General features: G+C 47.7%; 2 protein-coding genes across 3 annotated transcripts in view; one reads left to right on the top strand and one right to left on the bottom strand.

The window, feature by feature from the left end:
* Positions 1–2838, top strand: part of sec24c (SEC24 homolog C, COPII coat complex component) — a 15150-nt gene extending 12312 nt beyond the window's left edge. For both annotated transcript variants that reach the window (XM_083687462.1, XM_083687461.1), the window contains exons 20-23: positions 1–17; positions 280–465; positions 660–749; positions 1016–2838. The exon at positions 1–17 is cut by the window's left edge and continues 163 nt beyond it. In XM_083687462.1, the coding sequence (XP_083543588.1) occupies positions 1–17; positions 280–465; positions 660–749; positions 1016–1156 (434 nt within the window). In that variant the 3' untranslated portion in view covers positions 1157–2838. The remainder of the gene's footprint in view (positions 18–279; positions 466–659; positions 750–1015) is intronic.
* bicral (BICRA like chromatin remodeling complex associated protein) overlaps positions 1–17500 on the bottom strand; it is a 253681-nt gene that overhangs the window by 60324 nt on the left and 175857 nt on the right.

The following is a 17500-nucleotide window of genomic DNA, read 5'->3' as shown; positions in this document are numbered from 1 at the left end:
CCCGCCTTCTGCCTCTGGTGAGACACACACACATGGTACACACACATGGCACGCACACACACACACACACACACACACTCTCACATGGCACACACACACACCAGATTCAAGGCCCTGGTGCTTGTCTGAATTGATCTTGTAACATCTGGCTGAGGGCACCGATTGTAAATTGCTTTGATGATGAGAGCAGTTGCTGAAAGTAAAAAATAGTGACCCTTTCTTGTTACCCTCTCTCTCTCTCTCTCTCTCTCTCTCTCTCCCCCCCCCCCCCCCCTCCAGGTGAAGTTGGAAGCGGATGTGTTGCCACTCGCCGTGAGGGACTCAGAGGAGCGGCTATCCAAGGGCGGGGTCTACATCCTGGAGACGGGGCTCCACCTCTTCCTGTGGGTGGGAGCCAACGCCCAGCAGGAACTGCTGCTCAACATCTTTGGCACGCCGACCTTCAGTCAGATCGACCCCAACATGGTCAGAAACCGTTTGCGTTCAGCCCCTGTAGCTGTCGTTGTGTGTTGACCGTGTTTCATGGTTGTACGCTAAGCGACAAATCCGTTGAGCTGTTCACTCTTTGTTCGTTGATTCTGTGTTCCAATCCCAGTGTGTTGTCTGTGTAATGGTTGTGTTTGATTTCCTGAGTGTGTGTGTGTTCTGTTGCGTTCCAGACATGTCTTCCGGTTCTGGATAACCCCTTCTCTCAAAGGCTCAGAGAGATCATTGAGTCCTTCAGAGCACAAAGGTCACGATACATGAAGGTGAGGCTTCTCTCCGTCTCCGTCTGTCTCTCTCCATCTCCACCTCTCCATTTCCTTGTCTCTCTCTCAACCCTCTCTCTCTCTCTCTCTCTCTCTCTCTCTCTCTCTCAACCCTGTCTCTCTCTCTCTCTCTCTCAACCCTGTCTCTCTCTCTCTCAACCCTCTGTCTGTCTCTCTCTCTCTCAACCCTCTGTCTGTCTCTCTCTCTCTCAACCCTCTGTCTGTCTCTCTCTCTCTCTCAACCCTGTCTGTCTCTCTCTCTCTAGCTGATGGTGGTGAAGCAGGAAGACAAGGCAGAGCTGATCTTCAAACACTTCCTGGTTGAGGACAAGAGCGCCAGCGGAGGAGCGTCCTACGTGGACTTCCTGTGTCACATGCATAAGGAGATCCGCCAGCTGCTCAGCTAGGACTGCCCCCCCCCCTCGACCCCCGACCCCTGACACCTCTCTCACCCTTCCTCCTGAAAGCGCTTTATCTTTTATTTACCTAATAAACTAAACCCCCCCCCCATCCCCTCTCCCTCTGTCAGCAAAGGGCCAGAGACATATTTACAGCCTATTGGCAGAGTCTGTGTGTGTGCCTGTGTGTGCGTGTGTGTGCGCGCGCGCCTGTGAGTGTGTGTGTGTGTGTGTGTGCCTGTGTGTGTGTGAGTGTGTGTGCCTGCATGTGCGCGTGTGTCCCCCTCCTCTCCTCTCCTCATGTGACTCTGCTCTTTTCCAAAAGTAAAGCTCTAACACGGCTGGAGCTGATCCACTGGCTAAGAGATGAGGTCGAGGAGAGCGTATTTGAGCGTGAGTGTGCGTATGCGAGTGTGTGTGTGTGTGTGTGTGTGTGAGTGAGTGAGTGTGTGTGAGGGAGAGAGCTGATGTTGATTGTAGTAGGTGTTCTGTCTGTAACACTAGCACTGAAAGGGTGTTCTGGGTGTGTAAACGACCCTCTGATAGAAACTCAAGACTTTTTGTATGATTCAAGCCCAGTAAGAGCGAAGGAAGACGACATCACAAGACAAACATCAAATAAATGCTGTTTTTTTTCCATCTCTAGAATTATTTTTCTATTTGTCTTTTCTCCCTCTCAAGTCATGGCCTTACTCTCCCTCTCCTGTGTGTGTGTGTGTGTGTGTGTGTGTGTGTGTGTGTGTGTGTGTGTGTGTGTGTGTGTGTGTGTGTGTGTGTGTGTGTGTGTGTGTGTCAGTCATGTGAACGATTGAGTGTGACTACAAGGCAATATGGGAGAGGAGTGAGCTGTTGACACTAAAGAATCTGTAATGTTTGAGAATCTCCCAATTTAAAGTCTATGCATGCATCCATTCACACACACAGAGAGGGGGGGAGACCAGGGAATATGGTATGAACCTTCACCTCTCTGACACCACGCGGTAGGGGACCCTCTTCGAGATTCATGCTGTGAATTTTAGCACTACAACACACACGTGTTAACTGTCCCACATGATGACTACATCCCTCCCGGTGTGTCTGACTGTTTATAGTTCTGTCCGGGGTGGGGGAGATGGGGAGACGAGCCATTCTTTTCCACTTGAAGGACAAGAGAAAGGGAGGGAGGGGGAGAGAGAGAGAGAGATGTCTCTGGGTGGTTTCCTTCCCTGAAGACTGCCAGTGCATATATAGTATATAACCTGTACAGAATAAAAAGTCTCAATTTTAAACTCCTGTCTCAACCACTGTGCTTTGTCAGTTGGTTGCTGCACCTCTCTCTCTCTCTCACACACACACACACACTCTGTCGTGTGTGTGTGTGTGTGTGAGAGAGAGGGAGAGAAAGAGAAAGAATCTGCAGTGTGTGAATGTGATGAACGTCCTGGTGAATTTCTCTTGAGGAACAGAGGGATCAGCCAACACAGACACACACACACAGTGAATTTAACTTCTCATTTGTTTTGAGGTTTTCTTTTTTCTTTTCTTTTTTTTAACACTTTTGTGTTTAGTGTGTCTGCGTCCCTCTGGTCCATCTCTGTTGAATGCCTGTTTGTCTGTGTCTGTCTGTCTGTCTGTTATCTTTAGTTCTGTTCTCTTTGATTTTGTTGTTGTCATTGCCTCCTGGACTGCTAATAAAATGATTGTTGAAACTCCATGTTGTGCCCCTGTCTCTGCTAGAGTGTTCCAAGAACCCATTCAAGGGTAGATAGAAATGCACCAAATATGACTCAAGCAAAGCAAAAACACCAGAAGCCATGTCAGAGAGGAAAGATAGCATTCTCAGAGGTTTTAAATCAGTACTTGTATGTTTGTTAACTCAACAAAAAAAAACTGAAAAATATTGCAGCCCGTTGTGATAAAGCTCATGTTTACAGGAGTATTTGGTTGACAATCCTTTGCATGCAGAAGTCTGCGACCCATTGACCCCACCAGACGCTGGGTATCTTCTCTGGTGATGCTCCGTCAGCCGTCTGCCTGTGCTGCAGCCATCTTCAGTTGTTTGTTTTGATGTCTATAGAATCACTCTACAACAGAGCTTTGAACAATGTAGACAAAAAGCACAGATCACAGCCACTTGCTACAGAAATATAATTGGTTTAGTTTTGACAGTTTCTGTACATTTCTCAATGTGATTTAGATGTTTAAATGCTTGCGTGGACTCCACAATCACTCTGGAAGGAGACATTATTGCAATCTACAGATACACATACACCGGGGAGCCACTAGAGGAGGCTGTAGAGTACCACTGGGGAACACAGCACTCACTAAGACAACCTTCTCTGTGAAGGGAGTATGTCCCTGGAACTTGCTTCCAGATGACATGGCAAGAATTTGCTAAATCTTAATGAATTCAAACACAAAGTAAAAACTAGGTTTAAATTTCAGCAAACATGTGACCCCATGTAGAAGTCTATGTTTTGTCTTTTTTGTTGTTATTGTTCGTTTTTTGTTGTTAATATCTATATGTGTATGTGTATATATGTACATATACAGTATGCATGCAATATATATTGGTCTTTATTCGATAGTATATCGTTTTTTGTTTTGTTTGTTTATTCTACATTTTTACTGTCTATTTAGAGACATACACTGTAAATTAACGCAAGCTAAAGTGGTGTGGTGTAATGCATCTGGCTTGTTGGAAATTCAATTTGTCAATGTTCCTGCTGAAATAAACAAACACATAAATAAATAAATAAATAAAATTGCTTCTCCATAGACTGTTAGTGTAGAAGAGAACGACATAGAGAGCCACATAAGGGGCACATATAAAATCTTGCCTATGATTTGATTGGATGGTCAGGACGTTAGTTTGACATATTTGGTAAGAGCCCTGTGGTCGGAAGCCCCTCGTTTTACACTGAAACAAACCGGACCTTGCTAATTCAGTTTCCTCTTCCTCTTCAACCTGCAGTACCATCTTCAACCATTTGGAACGACTGTTGAGACCATAGAAAGTGAAACTTCACTCCATTTTAAACGATTTGTTGTGTGTGCGTGAGCTGTTTGAGTGCATTGTGTGCAGCAGATATACCGTTTTTGTACATACGTTTTTATTTATATATTTTTTTATTTGATCAAAATTCAAGGGGCATCCTCCTCTTACTCAATGGACCAGCCTCCACTGATAAATACCTTCCTTGGCAATGGGGAGTGGACAGATTAATATAATGACCAAATTAAGCACTCATCTTTAGTATTTGGTCGACAATCCTTTGCATGCAATAACTGCCTGAAGTCTGCGACCCACTAACCCCACCAGACGCTGGGTATCTTCTCTGGTGATGGTCTGCCAGGCCTGTACTGCAGCCATCTTCAGTTGTGGGTTGTTTTGAGGTATTTATTTATTTATCAGAAAATTAAAAATGCATGTTCAATTGGATTTAAATCTGAAGATTCATTTTGCCATTCAGTGAACTCTGGCATCACTCATTTTCAAAAAGGTAGAACTTCTTTGGATCAGGTAGTAAATTCAGGCGGACATACAAATGTATTTGATAGGTAAATACAGGTTAAAAGCTCAGTAAGTATACAGTAGATGAACAGATTAGTCTTATTGCTTACCTGAGTTTATAATCAACGATAACTAAATAAAACAATCAAAATGTAATACATGCATCCATTAGCAAAGTAATTAATATCAAATCAGGATCTCCCTGGAGTAGTAGGCCACAAACTTTGCGGGCAAGCATGGATGTGCGTTTAACAGTGTGGATGAGTGTCATGTCTTTGGGGTTGTAGAAGGACCACCCCCCCCTACTCTGGTGTTCTAATTCTTCCTTCTTCTAGCATTGTGACTGCCAATGGCCCCTGGTCCTAGCATAGATTTATTTTTCTTATGATGATTGATGTATAGATGATTCACTTACTTAGACAAATGTACTTGTGGTAAGTCGCTTTGGATAAAGGCGTCTGCTAAATGTCTAAAATGTCAAATGGAGTGTAAGGTTGAATGCAGCTCTCCCTTCCTGTCAACAGTCTTTTTTAGCCACTCCCAGGTTGCATTCTGGGTGGTCCTTCACCTCCACGTCCCTGCTGTGCTGACCCAAGCTGAAGCACTCAGAATCCATTTGCATACTTCATGACCCGTTCTGGGTTGTCAGGGAGCTGCTGCCCGGTGTCTTCAGTTCTCACACTGGGGTCCAGAATTGCAGGGGTAGGAAAGAGACACGTTATGATCTCATCCAGTCTCCCGTTGTTGATTAGAATTCCAACAGCAAATGTTGTCCTCAGATTTCATTCTTATGTTATTTTTGTCGCCTGTTTTAGTGCCCTTTTGTAGCTCCTTGACGAGGTCATTCCGTGGAACTTTCTCCAGAATCTCTCCTGCGCCCTTATGGCTATAAGTCTGCACCAACTTATCTACAGTGGTCAGCCTGTCAGCATTCAATGGTCAGCCTGTCAGCATTCAATGGTCAGCCTGTCAGCAGCATGGCACTTTGGGATGGGAGGGAAGCCATCTAGCACATTGCTCTCCAAGCTCCATTAGAATCTTTCGAATTAGTTATATGACATAATATAATAAGCAATATCTGTCCTTAATGGCAGCAATAACAATGCAATAACCTTGTAAACCCTAAAGTGAAAATAATGATTTTTAACTTTAAACTACAACTTGAATGGTGCTGACCTGGACAGGAATAAAAGTCAGGTGATTGGTTTATGGGAAATCAGTCCTACAAATCAGTAAGGTGTGTGTGTGTGTGTGTGTGTGTGTGTGTGTGTGTGTGTGTGTGTGTGTGTGTGTGTGTGTGTGTGTGGGTACAAACACTGTACCAACTCTTCTCTGTTGTAAAGAGTTTCTCTTGTCTCATTTCAGTCCAGTCTTGGAGCTGCAGTTCAGCCTGTCAGGCATCAGGTGGAAGCAGAGTCCCTATTTTCAGGGTTATGGGGCTTTCAGAGTGGGTAGGTGGTTGGCGGGGATTCACACACCTACTCATGCACACGCGCGCGCACACACATGCACACACTCTCTCTCACACACACACACACACACACACACACACACACAGACACACTGACACACACACACACACACACGCACACACACCACAGCCTGAATGTGGGCAGGTAGGTCATTTGTAATGAGGGCAGAGAGAGGAGGACTATAGATAGATACACAGACTTAGACAAACAGCAGTGTACTCTGTTATCTCTCCTCTCTTTCTTACTGTGTGCAGAAGGGGGTTGTGTGTGTGTGTGTGTGTGGTGTGTGTGTATGTGTGTGTGTGTGTATGGGGGGGGGGGTAACTGCACTCCCTGAGTCCCTTGGCTTGTTGATCACCATGTCCTAGGACAAAGGAAGATTGTAGAGAGAGAGAGAGAGAGAGAGAGAGAGATGAGGAAAAGAGAGGAGGAGGACTTCTAGTCAGAATCCTGTGTGTGGGTTTTTGCTTTGGATGTACTGTACAGTATAACGTGTGTGCCGTGCTGCAGTTCCCTTTTTAAAAGGCAAAGCAGAGCCAGGCGCAGCACCAGAATCAAAACCCTCTGTTCAGCATTGCCATCGTAAGGACAGAACCTTTGGCTATCCACCCATCCACCCATCCATCCATCTATGGTGTAGCAGAGGGTCTATTCAACCACCCATTGGTCTTATGAGTTGTGACAGGGGCTAATCATGTCTCCTTCAGCAGTTGAATGCCCTCGTTCTGTTGAGTCAGCTTGGGAGGGACACATTGTGGCTGCAAAAGCCACAGCCATAGCCATGACAGTCTGAAGAGAGCTGTATTCAGTAGCCCAGTGTGGCCAAGCCTGGAGGCCAGTATCCCGTAGCTCAACACAGCTCAGTATTACCTTGAAAGAGCAGCCATGAACAAGTCATGGTCACTTGTATAGGGACATGAGTCATAGTGACACAGCATACCCTCCAGCAGGACTCCTCAATATGACACACACATGCGTGCACGCGCGCGCACACACACACACACACACACACACACACACACACACACACACACACACACACACACACACACACACACACACACACACACACACACACTCTCCTCCTCACAGCTGAACTCGGAATCTCTTTGCCGCTTTCTCTCTCCTGTCCCATCTCGCCCTCCTTCTCGCTCTCTCTCTCTCTCTCTCTCTCTCTCTCTCTCTCTCTCTCTCTCTCTCTCTCTCTCTCTCTCTCTCTCTCTCTCTCTCTCTCTCTCTCTCTCTCTCTCTCTCTCTCAGAGTGGGTGGGGCAGAGTGTGTGGTGAGAGAGGGATGATAAAGGAACTGAGATGTGGAGTACACCATTACATAACCACTGTGGGAGGAAGAAGAGGAGGAGGAGGAAGAGGAGGAGGAGGAGAGGGCAGGGTCAGTGAGTGGGTAAGGGAGGAGAAGAAGAAGCTGCTACATGCACTGCAGAGCTCAGTCGTCCTCCATTGCTCATGATCACACGCACACACACACACACACACAAACACACTATCACTATCACTACCTGAAGGATCTGGCATCACTAAACACCTGGTAAAACAAAGACGCACCTGGATGTGCAAGTGTTTTCCCTTTTTTAAATCACTAAACACCTGCCATGGGTTCCTGAGGAAAAACTAGGTCCCCTCTCTCTCTCTCTCTCTCTCTCCCTCTTTCTCTCTCTCTCTCTCTCTCTCTCTGTTTGTCTCTGACGCATTGACCCAATAAAGGGGATTTTAAATTCTAAATTCTCATTGGGAACAGTGCCATGCAATCCTTTGCGGTCCTTCCAGTGAGACACTAAAACAAGGTCCTGACTCTACAGTATGTCTGGTCACTAAAGATCTCGTGGCGTTTATTGTATCGAGTAGGGGTGCCACTGTAGCAGCTGTGTTCCTAACCTGGCCGGTTAAACCTCCATGACGTCGGCCTGTCCTCTGCAGCACTCTCTTCTCTTCACTGTTATACGTGAGAATGTGCTCTCTGAGAATGTGCTTTCCGTCAACTTTCATGGAGGAAAAATGATGGTCAGATAAACCCCTCCCTCTGTCTTCCCCTCTCGCCCGTCTCGGCTTCTCGGTTGATGCGCCACACTGTGTAACGACCGTGTCCTCTTTCTACTGTGAGTTTCTGTGGTGTTTGTGGTCTCCCCTCTAAGGCAGAGACTGCTGAGAAGGCACTGCTACTCAAGAAGCATACACACACACACACACGCGCACACACACACACACGCACACACACGTACACGTACACACACACACACCACCCCTCCCCCTGTCTTCTGATGGCCTCCTGCTAATGCCACATAAAACATTTAGCAAAGCACTCTGGATCTCTGTGACATGACATCATCTCTCAGCGCCACCCAGCCCCAGCATTGACAGTATGGAAACTTTAGATCCATCTTGTATATTCTACTTTTTCCTCTCAGGCAGACATACACATACACACACAGACTTACAGACATGCGCATGCACGTGCACGTGCACATGCGCGCGCACACACTCACACACACACACACACACACACACAGGCTGAATCACTGGGTTTGAATGGCCTCGTGTCTCAGAGTAGTCCCATTGATCTATATTGATCCCTGGCTAAAGTGTGGTGTGTGTGTGTGTGTGTGTGTGTGTGTGTGTGTGTGTGTGTGTGTACTGTATATTTGTGTGAGTGTGCATCTGCCTCACTGCTGCAGTGCATTGACAGAGAGGTGGAAAACCTACAGGATGCATCTAGTCTCCAGATGATACTGAATCGTAGAGTCTTCTCTCATGCACCAAGAGGAGTGGGTCAATAGGCCTATCTCAAATCAATCAACCTCAAGTACCTGTCAATTAATCCAATATCACTTCTACAGGGCAAAGGGCCAGAGCCTCTTTCAAAGGCTCTCAGTATAAAAGATCTGTATAGGCGCATACACCAAAAAAATCATATTCAAAACTCACACAGTAAAGGATCCAATCCTATAATGCATGTCAGGACATGATCCTGAGGGGTAAATTGGTAAATTGAGAGAGTTCTATTTCCCAAAATAAAAGTGAATGGAAATAACGGTCAGCATGCAATAGACATGAGAGGCTGCAGAGTTCTGCTAGCTGTAGTGAGGTCTTCTTCCTTTTCCCTGATCCCAGGCTTGCAACAGTAAATCATGCAGCACACCTGCTCTGCTTCCCAATTCTCTTTCCCTTTTCCCTGAAGTGTGCACTTAAAATGCACTCGTTCACATGGATTTAAAAGGAGCGTTGTAATGGGTTCCATGTCGGGGGAGTGCAGCGCTCACTTCAGGGAAAAGGGTGTAGAATGCTGCACATAATGCTAATAGGATGCATGTATGAGACTACCTTACCACCACAACCACTAACCACCCCTCCACCATTATGAAGGACTGGACTGCACTGTTGTAATTAAACATAAGGGTTCTAATTCAGCACTGAACAGCGACCGAGGTCAGACAGGCTACGGCCAGGTGAAGTTCAGCACCATGGATAACGACCCGATCAAGGGCAGTGCCGCCAAAAGGAACAAGTGAAAGGGGTTTAGATTTAGACCAGGCTGCATACGAGGAGAAGCCTATGCAACACTAGCGATGGCCATGTTGAATAATTTGATAATATCCCCTTCCTTCCCCTAGTTTTCCTTGGAAGTAGGCTGGTGAGGATTTAACGGTCGGGTGAAAGCAGGGATTTTATTGCTTTCACCAATTCAGCTGTGTCAGATCAGGGATTACCACAAAGAGGGAAGAATGGATCTTTGAAGTACTGTATTCAAACCGGACCGGCGGTATATCGTTTTCCCGACTTAGAGCACGCGAACCGCTGATTCACCGAATACTGCGACGGAGGTCTGATTACATGACTCTGCTCAAAACCCTTCTCAAATCTCGCGTGGCTCCCTCCCTCCCTCCCCCTTTCTCTCTCTCTCTCTCCCTGTCTCTCTCTCTCCACCTCCGCCAACCCCTCCCTTCCCGTCTCTGCCTCTCTCCCTTTCTCCCTGCCTGCCTGTCAGAGGTGCTCTAGTATCGGAGGCTATCCTCCCTCGGACCCTGTGAGAGTGCCTGCCACCGCCGTACCCTAAGGCTCGGAGCCCCCCTCTCCCCCGTTCAGCATGGCTACCATTGTTACCTCCACCAGGTTTACCGACGAGTACCAACTCTACGAAGAGCTCGGGAAGTAAGCGACTGCTGTAGTGCACCGTGTTGTGCCTTACCGTCTTTCCCCCACCCCCGTAGCTTTAGCTAGCTTAGCTAGCCCGCTAGGATAGCCTGATCCTCTTTTGTATTGTCTTACCTAGCTGGATGTTGACAGAAACCGGCTAGCTAGTAATAGGAATTGCGTGTCGTAGGCAAGGGCCGGGGCTTAGCGCAACCAGCCCAGATCCGGGCAGTACGCATTTTTTTTTTATAGGTAGCTCGTGTTCTAGTATCCGTGTGTGCGATGGTGCACAGAAAGCTAGCCAGTTAGCATTATGTCAGCCTTGTCTTTCGGTCTGCTGAATTTGCCAGGAAGCGTTCGAGCGAAAGCCCTCTGACATTTTTTGCTGGCACGCTGGCGGTCCTTTTTGACAGCGCTGCCGTCTAGCTATAACTAGCTAACCGTATTTGCTTCTGTCTGGTCTTGAGCTGCAGCGTAGCTGGCATGGCTTTGCGCTGTCTTGCAGATTCGTTTAACCGTAAGTCTAGTCGTCGCGAGTCGAGCGAACGTTCTTGGCCTTACACCACCCCCCTCCCAAAGGGAAGTCACATTTGTTTGCATTATGTAAAACCTCACACACTTCACGCACCAGCAGGCAGCCGGCCGCTCATAAGTTCCATGTAGCGTTATAAGCATCCCTGTGTGTGGCACGTCGCCGGCGATTCGGCTTTAAAGTGCAGGGGTGAGTGACGTGGTTTCTCCGAATCTGGATGACGGAGAGAAAACCGGGCCGCTACATTACCGGCATTGGTGTATTTTTCCTCTCTCCTCTGGCCGGTAACGGAATTCTTGTCTCCCTTCCTCCCAACTCCTTTTGCCCCAGAACATGGGTAGCTAGGCAACTAGTCTCTGGGTCCGCTTTTCTCCCCTCTCCCTCGCTCTTAATTGGCATTAATTGATGCCCCTGATTGCTAGGGGTGTGTATAGTAGGCTACCTGGTTTCCTTGGTAGCCTGCTATAGAAACCAGAAAAGAACCAGCAGACATTGCCGCTCTGAAAGATTGGCGCCCTGCCACACACTTACATCGCTCTCAACCCCCCATACCATCAACAGTGTTGGGGGGGGGGGGTGCACCAGAACAGGGCTTGGACCAGTCTGTATTTATTCAGGTCAGATGCGGTACCTTGTGGAATACAAGGCCAGTCGCATTGGCAGAGGCTCTCCTGCAGGAAGGCTAGAACAGTAAGAGTGACTGCCACAAGTGAAAGTGGAGCGATGATTCAATCAATTTGTCTGGTCAATGTTTTATTGCACAGCCTTTATGAAATCAAATATGGACCAGACACATTTAGAATCTTCACTAGTAGAATAGTAGTCTTGTTTTTTGGCCAGACGTGTAGCCACAGTCTTGCGTTAGTAATCTAACCTTTCCCTTTGTGTGAGTGTGTTTGTGTGTGTGTGTGTGTGTGTGTGTGTGTGTGTGTGTCTATTTGTAAAACTCCAAACCCTAACCAAGAACCACTTTGCTTTCCTTGTTTTCTCTCCCCAGGGGAGCATTCTCAGTAGTGCGCAGGTGTGTAAAGAAGTCATCAGGTCAAGAGTTTGCCGCAAAAATCATCAACACTAAGAAGCTCTCCGCCAGAGGTAATTCACAGACACTTGGCACGGGGTCTAATGACACGTGGTGTGTTTGGGTTGGGAGGCCAGTTTGTGTCTGTGTGTAGTGTAGGTGTGTCTGTTATGGTAGCAGGATGTTGATTGAGACACTGTTTGGAAACTGAAGCTCCCTGCTGCTGCTGTGTGGTACATTTTGGGGCCAGTCTCTCTCTTTAGTGTGAGTGTGTGAGTGTATGAGTGTGAGAGAGAGAGTGTGTGCAATGTATAATACATTTTAGGAGTTGGCTCCCCCCTGTCTTATCAGCATGTCAGAGGTGCACCTGTTGTATGATTTCCTATGTTGACAACTGTATGTAGGGTCAGTGTGTCATGTGCTCTATATGCAATTACAGTATGTGTGTTTTTTCAATCCTGGAGGCCGGAGTGGAGCTCACACACACACACACACACACACACACACACTTAATTACCTGGAGGACAGATTTCCCATAAACCACTCCATCCTTCCAAGGGCTGTGAAGGTGTGAAGAAGCACACAGGTGACACTAAGTCTCCAGGTAGAGACTTTAACACTCTCTCTCTCCTCTGTCCGTTCACACCCAGCACGATTGCTCTTTGCCATCTTTCTCCCTCCCTCCCTCCCTCCCTCCATCTCCTCTCCTCCTCTCACTCTGTGAGGGGGATTGGTGTGTATTGAGGGTAATCCACTTAGGCTAAATGTATCTCGTCAGGGGCTAAGACCCCTTGGATTTCATGAAGGCGCCTGTCTGTTAGCCCTTTTGTTGTTGGCTATGTGTGCAGGCGTGCACATTGCATGTGTGTGTTTGTGTGTGTGTGTGATATTATTGTTAGGTCTACAGTATAACATGTAGTGTCCACAAAGAGAATGTACAGATGATCTGGTTCCAATGAAAAGTAAGGACAGGAGTGTGTGTGTGTGTGTGTGTGTGTGTGTGTGCGTGTGCGTGCGTGCGCGTGTGCGTGTGGCGTGCGAGCGCATGCGCAAATGTGTGACGAGGGTGAAGGAAAGTGGGCCAGGATCGGAGGAGTGTTAGACAGGACGGCCTTGCAGTGAGATCTCAGTGACACACCAGTCTGGAGAGGGGGAGGGGGGAGGGGAGGAGAGAGGGAGAGAGAGGAAGGGGAAAAGGCAAAAGGCAAAAGGCAGGAGTGATGGCGACATGAGGAGAAAGAAAAACGAAGGGGACGGAGAGAAGAGGAGGAGAAGGAAGAGAGGGAGAGGGAGGAGCGATGGAGAGATACAGGACAGAGAGAGAGAGAGAGAGAGAGAGAAAGAAAAGGGGGGGGGGGGGTATTTTGACAGAGGAGGAAGAATAGTGTAAGCCATACAGTAGACACACAGTCTCACAGGCAGTGCATGAGTGGGCAGCATGCCCGGTAGGATTTGGGTGTTTTTTTTTTAGCACTACTGGGCCAGTGTGACCTCACGCTCGGCCTGGTGGGTAAGTCTCTGAAAGCTCTGGTAAACACTGCAGTAATCTGAGGAGGGGGGGAGGGGTCGAGTCGCAAGGGGCTAGCCCAGGACAGGGGTGGGCGTGTTATGCAATTTTTCTCATGCAAAAGGGCCTGGGGGGGTGTGGGTGGTGCAGGCTTTTGTTCCAACTTAGCTCTGACTAACACACTTGATCCACGTCCAGGTCAGGAGGCTGAAGCATCTCCAATACGGTTTTGGAAATGACATTGAGTCCATTTTATCTTGACGGTATTTCCCTGTGTGTGTTTTGACACGTTTGCTACAGGTTGGATATTGAAGACTGATCCCTGTCTGCCATTACTGTGTGTGTGTGTGTGTGTGTGTGTGTGTGTGTGTGTGTGTGCGTGTGCGTGTGTGCGCGCGTGTGCGTGTGTGTGTGCGCGCGTGTGTGTGTGTGCGCGTGCGCGCGTGTGTGTGTGCGCGCGTGTGTGAGAGAGAGATGGCCTTCCTCTTCTCTCTCCTGTGCTGATGTAAGATGGCTGTGGGCCCGCCCCCTGGCCAAGCAGATGGCCAATTAGAGAACAGCAGGAAGTGCCAGTAATTACCCACCAGCCCGCTCTTTCTCATCTACTACTACCCCACACACACACACACACACACACACACACACACACACACACACACACAAGCAAACCTACACACACCACGTCGACATGGCACCGCACACATCAACAAATAAGAAGATTGAATGAATTAGTGAGAGCTGCAGTGACACCGCCCCATGCTACAGTACACACACACACACACACACACACACACACACACACACACACACACACGCACACACACGCACACTGGGGATATGTGATCCTCTTCCAGCAAATGGACGTTTCATGTAATCCTCTCTCTCTCCCTCTGCTGCGTCACCAGTGTAATTAGACTGAGCTCGGCGTTGTGTCTCTCTCCCTTAGACGAGGAAAATCTATACATGTGCCTGGGGAGGAGAGAGGGGGAGAGAGATGTCGAGGCAGAGGGGGAGAGGAGAAGGAGGAGAGGAAGGAGGACAGGATCACCTGTATGAATAAAGGATAAATAAAGAAGTGAATTAAAAATAAATAGGGGATGGCAGGATAGACAGACAGACAGACAGACACAGAGAGAGAGAGGGGGGGGGGGGGGGGGGGGGGGGGGGGCGATGCTGGCATACAGAAAGAGGGAAGTAGAGAATGGAGGATGGCGGATGTGGGTGTGGGTGTGGGTGTGGGTGCCCTACAGTATATTTGTTTTTACACAGTTTTGGGGTTGATAAAATAACCTGTTTAACAGTTATTGAATTGAGTTACTCTGAGCTATTCAGTGCTGTGCTATCAAATTAGCCTGAACTATTTGTTGAAATGAAATGTGATGTGATTCAGCTACTGTTTGCTCAATCAGACTGAAATGCTCTACTTTGCTTACTGAATAATGCATCCTGACTTTGTGTGGGTGTGTGTCTGTGTCTCTGTGTGTCTCTGTGTGTCTCTCTGTGTGTCTCTCTGTGTGTCTCTCTCTGTGTGTGTGTGTGTGTGTGTGTGTGTGTGTGTGTGTGTGTGTGTGCGTGTGTGTGCGCGCTGCGCGCATGCAAGCCTTGTGGCAGTGTTGGTTTCATTAAAATGAGAGTGAACATGCACACACAAACACGGAGCCTGACTCACCCTGGGCCATCGCCAGGGTTACCCCACATGACCTCTGACCTGCTTAGGGTGATTAGGCTCAGACTGACATTGGTTTAACTTTTACAATATTTTAAATGAATAGTGGTTATTAATCTGTGTAGAAATATTCTGCGGATAAGCAGTGTTTATTACACACACACACACACACACACACACACACACACACACACACACAACACGCACGGACGCACACACTGCTGAGCCTCTTTCATAACATACTGTCACCAACAGCCTCAATTGAATTTTGAGGTGTGTGTGTGTGTGTGTGTGTGTGTGTGTGTGTGTGTGGTGTGTGTGTCCTTCCTTGTGTCCCTGCCAGGCAGAAGTGCTAGCACAGCAATGTTCCACAGCTGGGGCTGTGTGCAACCCCTTTATACACACACCACACACACACACACCACCCTTACACATGCATTTTTTGGAATATGACCCTGGCTGGGATACTTCCTTTGTCTCCCGTCTCCGTCTCCGTCCGTCCCCCCCCCTCCGAAGTCTTTTTCTTCCACTCTATCTGACCTATCTCTTTACCCTTTGATAAGCTAGAGAGTTCTAGGATGTTGCTGTGTGTGTTGTGTCCTGTTCCCTGTCCTGACAGTCTGTTCCAGGGAGGGTTGGGTTTGCTCTCCCTTCTCCTGCTTCTCTGGTACAGTGCTTCTTGTGCCGATGTTAGCGGGAATCACTTACTGGAGCAAATCCATACAAAACATCTCCAGAACCCTCCAACAAGCCTGTGTGAGGCTCCCTATCCCTCCAACAAGCCTCTGTGAGGCCCCAGAACCCTCCAACAAGCCTGTGTGAGGCTCCCTATCCCTCCAACAAGCCTCTGTGAGGCCCCAGAACCCTCCAACAAGCCTGTGTGAGGCTCCCTAACCCTTCACAAACCTGTTGTAACCCTTTTCTGTCTCTCACCTCAGACCATCAGAAGTTGGAGCGAGAGGCTCGCATCTGCCGCCGTCCTTAAACACCCTAAATATCGGTGATGTGTGTGCGCGTGCACACGTGCGCGTTGAGTGCAAATCCTTTGTGTCTGTGACTTGTGTCTTAGTTACATAAGGTTTCAGATGGTTATAAACTGCGCTTCTGGGAGAGAGCGAGAAAGTCTCTGTCTCTCCGTCTCTTGTGTCTCATGTTTTGGCCTGGGCTTCAGATAAACCTTTGACAAAGAGAGCATGAGAGAAGGACAGATGGAGAGAAAGGGAGAAGGAGAGCAGAAGAGAGACAGATGGAGATGAGATGGAGATGGAGAGAATTAGCACTTGTCTCTGCACTTGCTGCAGGGTCATCCTGCTTGTCCTGTTACACAACTCAATTTACATTTTACATAACCTTAACCCCCCAACTGTAGCCTCTATCTAGCCCTAACCCTAGCCTCTATCTAGCCCTAACTAGTCTCTATCTAGCCCTAACCCTAGCCTCTATCTAGCCTAACCCTAGCCTCTATCTAGCCTAACTCTAACCTCTATCTAGCCCTAACTAGCCTCTATCTAGCCCTAACTAGCCTCTATCTAGCCTCTATCTAGCCCTAACTAGCCTCTATCTAGCCCTAACTAGCCTCTATCTAGCCCTAACCCTAGCCTCTATCTAGCCTAACCTAAGCCTCTATCTAGCCCTAACTAGCCTCTATCTAGCCCTAACTCCTAGCCTCTATCTAGCCCTAACTAGCCTCTATCTAGCCCTAACCCTAGCCTCTATCTAGCCCTAACTAGCCTCTATCTAGCCCTAACTCTAACCTCTATCTAACCCTAACCTAGCCTCTATCTACGCCCTAACTCTAACCTATATCTAGCCCTGAACCCTAGCCTCTATCTAGCCCTAACTAGCCTATATCTAGCCCTAACTAGCCTATATCTAAGCACTAACCCTAGCCTCTATCTAGCCCTAAACTCTAGCCTATATCTAGCCCTATCTCTAGCCATATCTAGCCCTAACCCTAGCCTATATCTAGCCCTAGCCTCTATCTTAACCCTAACCCTAGCCTATATCTAGCCCTAACTAGCCCTCTATCTAACCCTAACTAGCCTCTATCTACCCTAACTAGCCTCTATCTAAACCCTAACCCTAGCCTATATCTAGCCCTAACCCTAGCCTCTATCTAACCCTAACCCTAGCCTATATCTAGCCCTAACCCTAACCCAAGCCTCTATCTAGCCCTAACTCTAGCTTCTATGTAGCCCTAACCCTAGCCTATATCTAGCCCTAACTTTAGCCTCTATCTAGCCCTAACTTTAGCCTCTATCTAGCCCTAACCCTAGCCTCTATCTAGCCCTAACTTTAGCCTCTATCTAGCCCTAGCCTAACCTCTATCTAGCCCTGAACCCTAACCTCTATCTGCTAAATGCAGTAAATGTAAACTAAACCCTAACCCTAAACCTACCCTAAATCCCAATATCTATCTAGTCCTAAACCTTACTGTGACAGTTTGTTTGTGTGTGATTTGTGTTCTGGTGAGGTTGGTGTTTGGTTAAAGGTCTTAATTCTTACTTCAATATTCAATCC

This window comes from Argentina silus (genome assembly GCF_951799395.1).
Source record: "Argentina silus genome assembly, chromosome: 16".
NCBI lineage: Eukaryota > Metazoa > Chordata > Actinopteri > Argentiniformes > Argentinidae > Argentina > Argentina silus.
The sequence above is the reverse complement of the archived record's forward strand: the minus strand, read 5'-3'. Positions and strand labels throughout refer to the sequence as shown.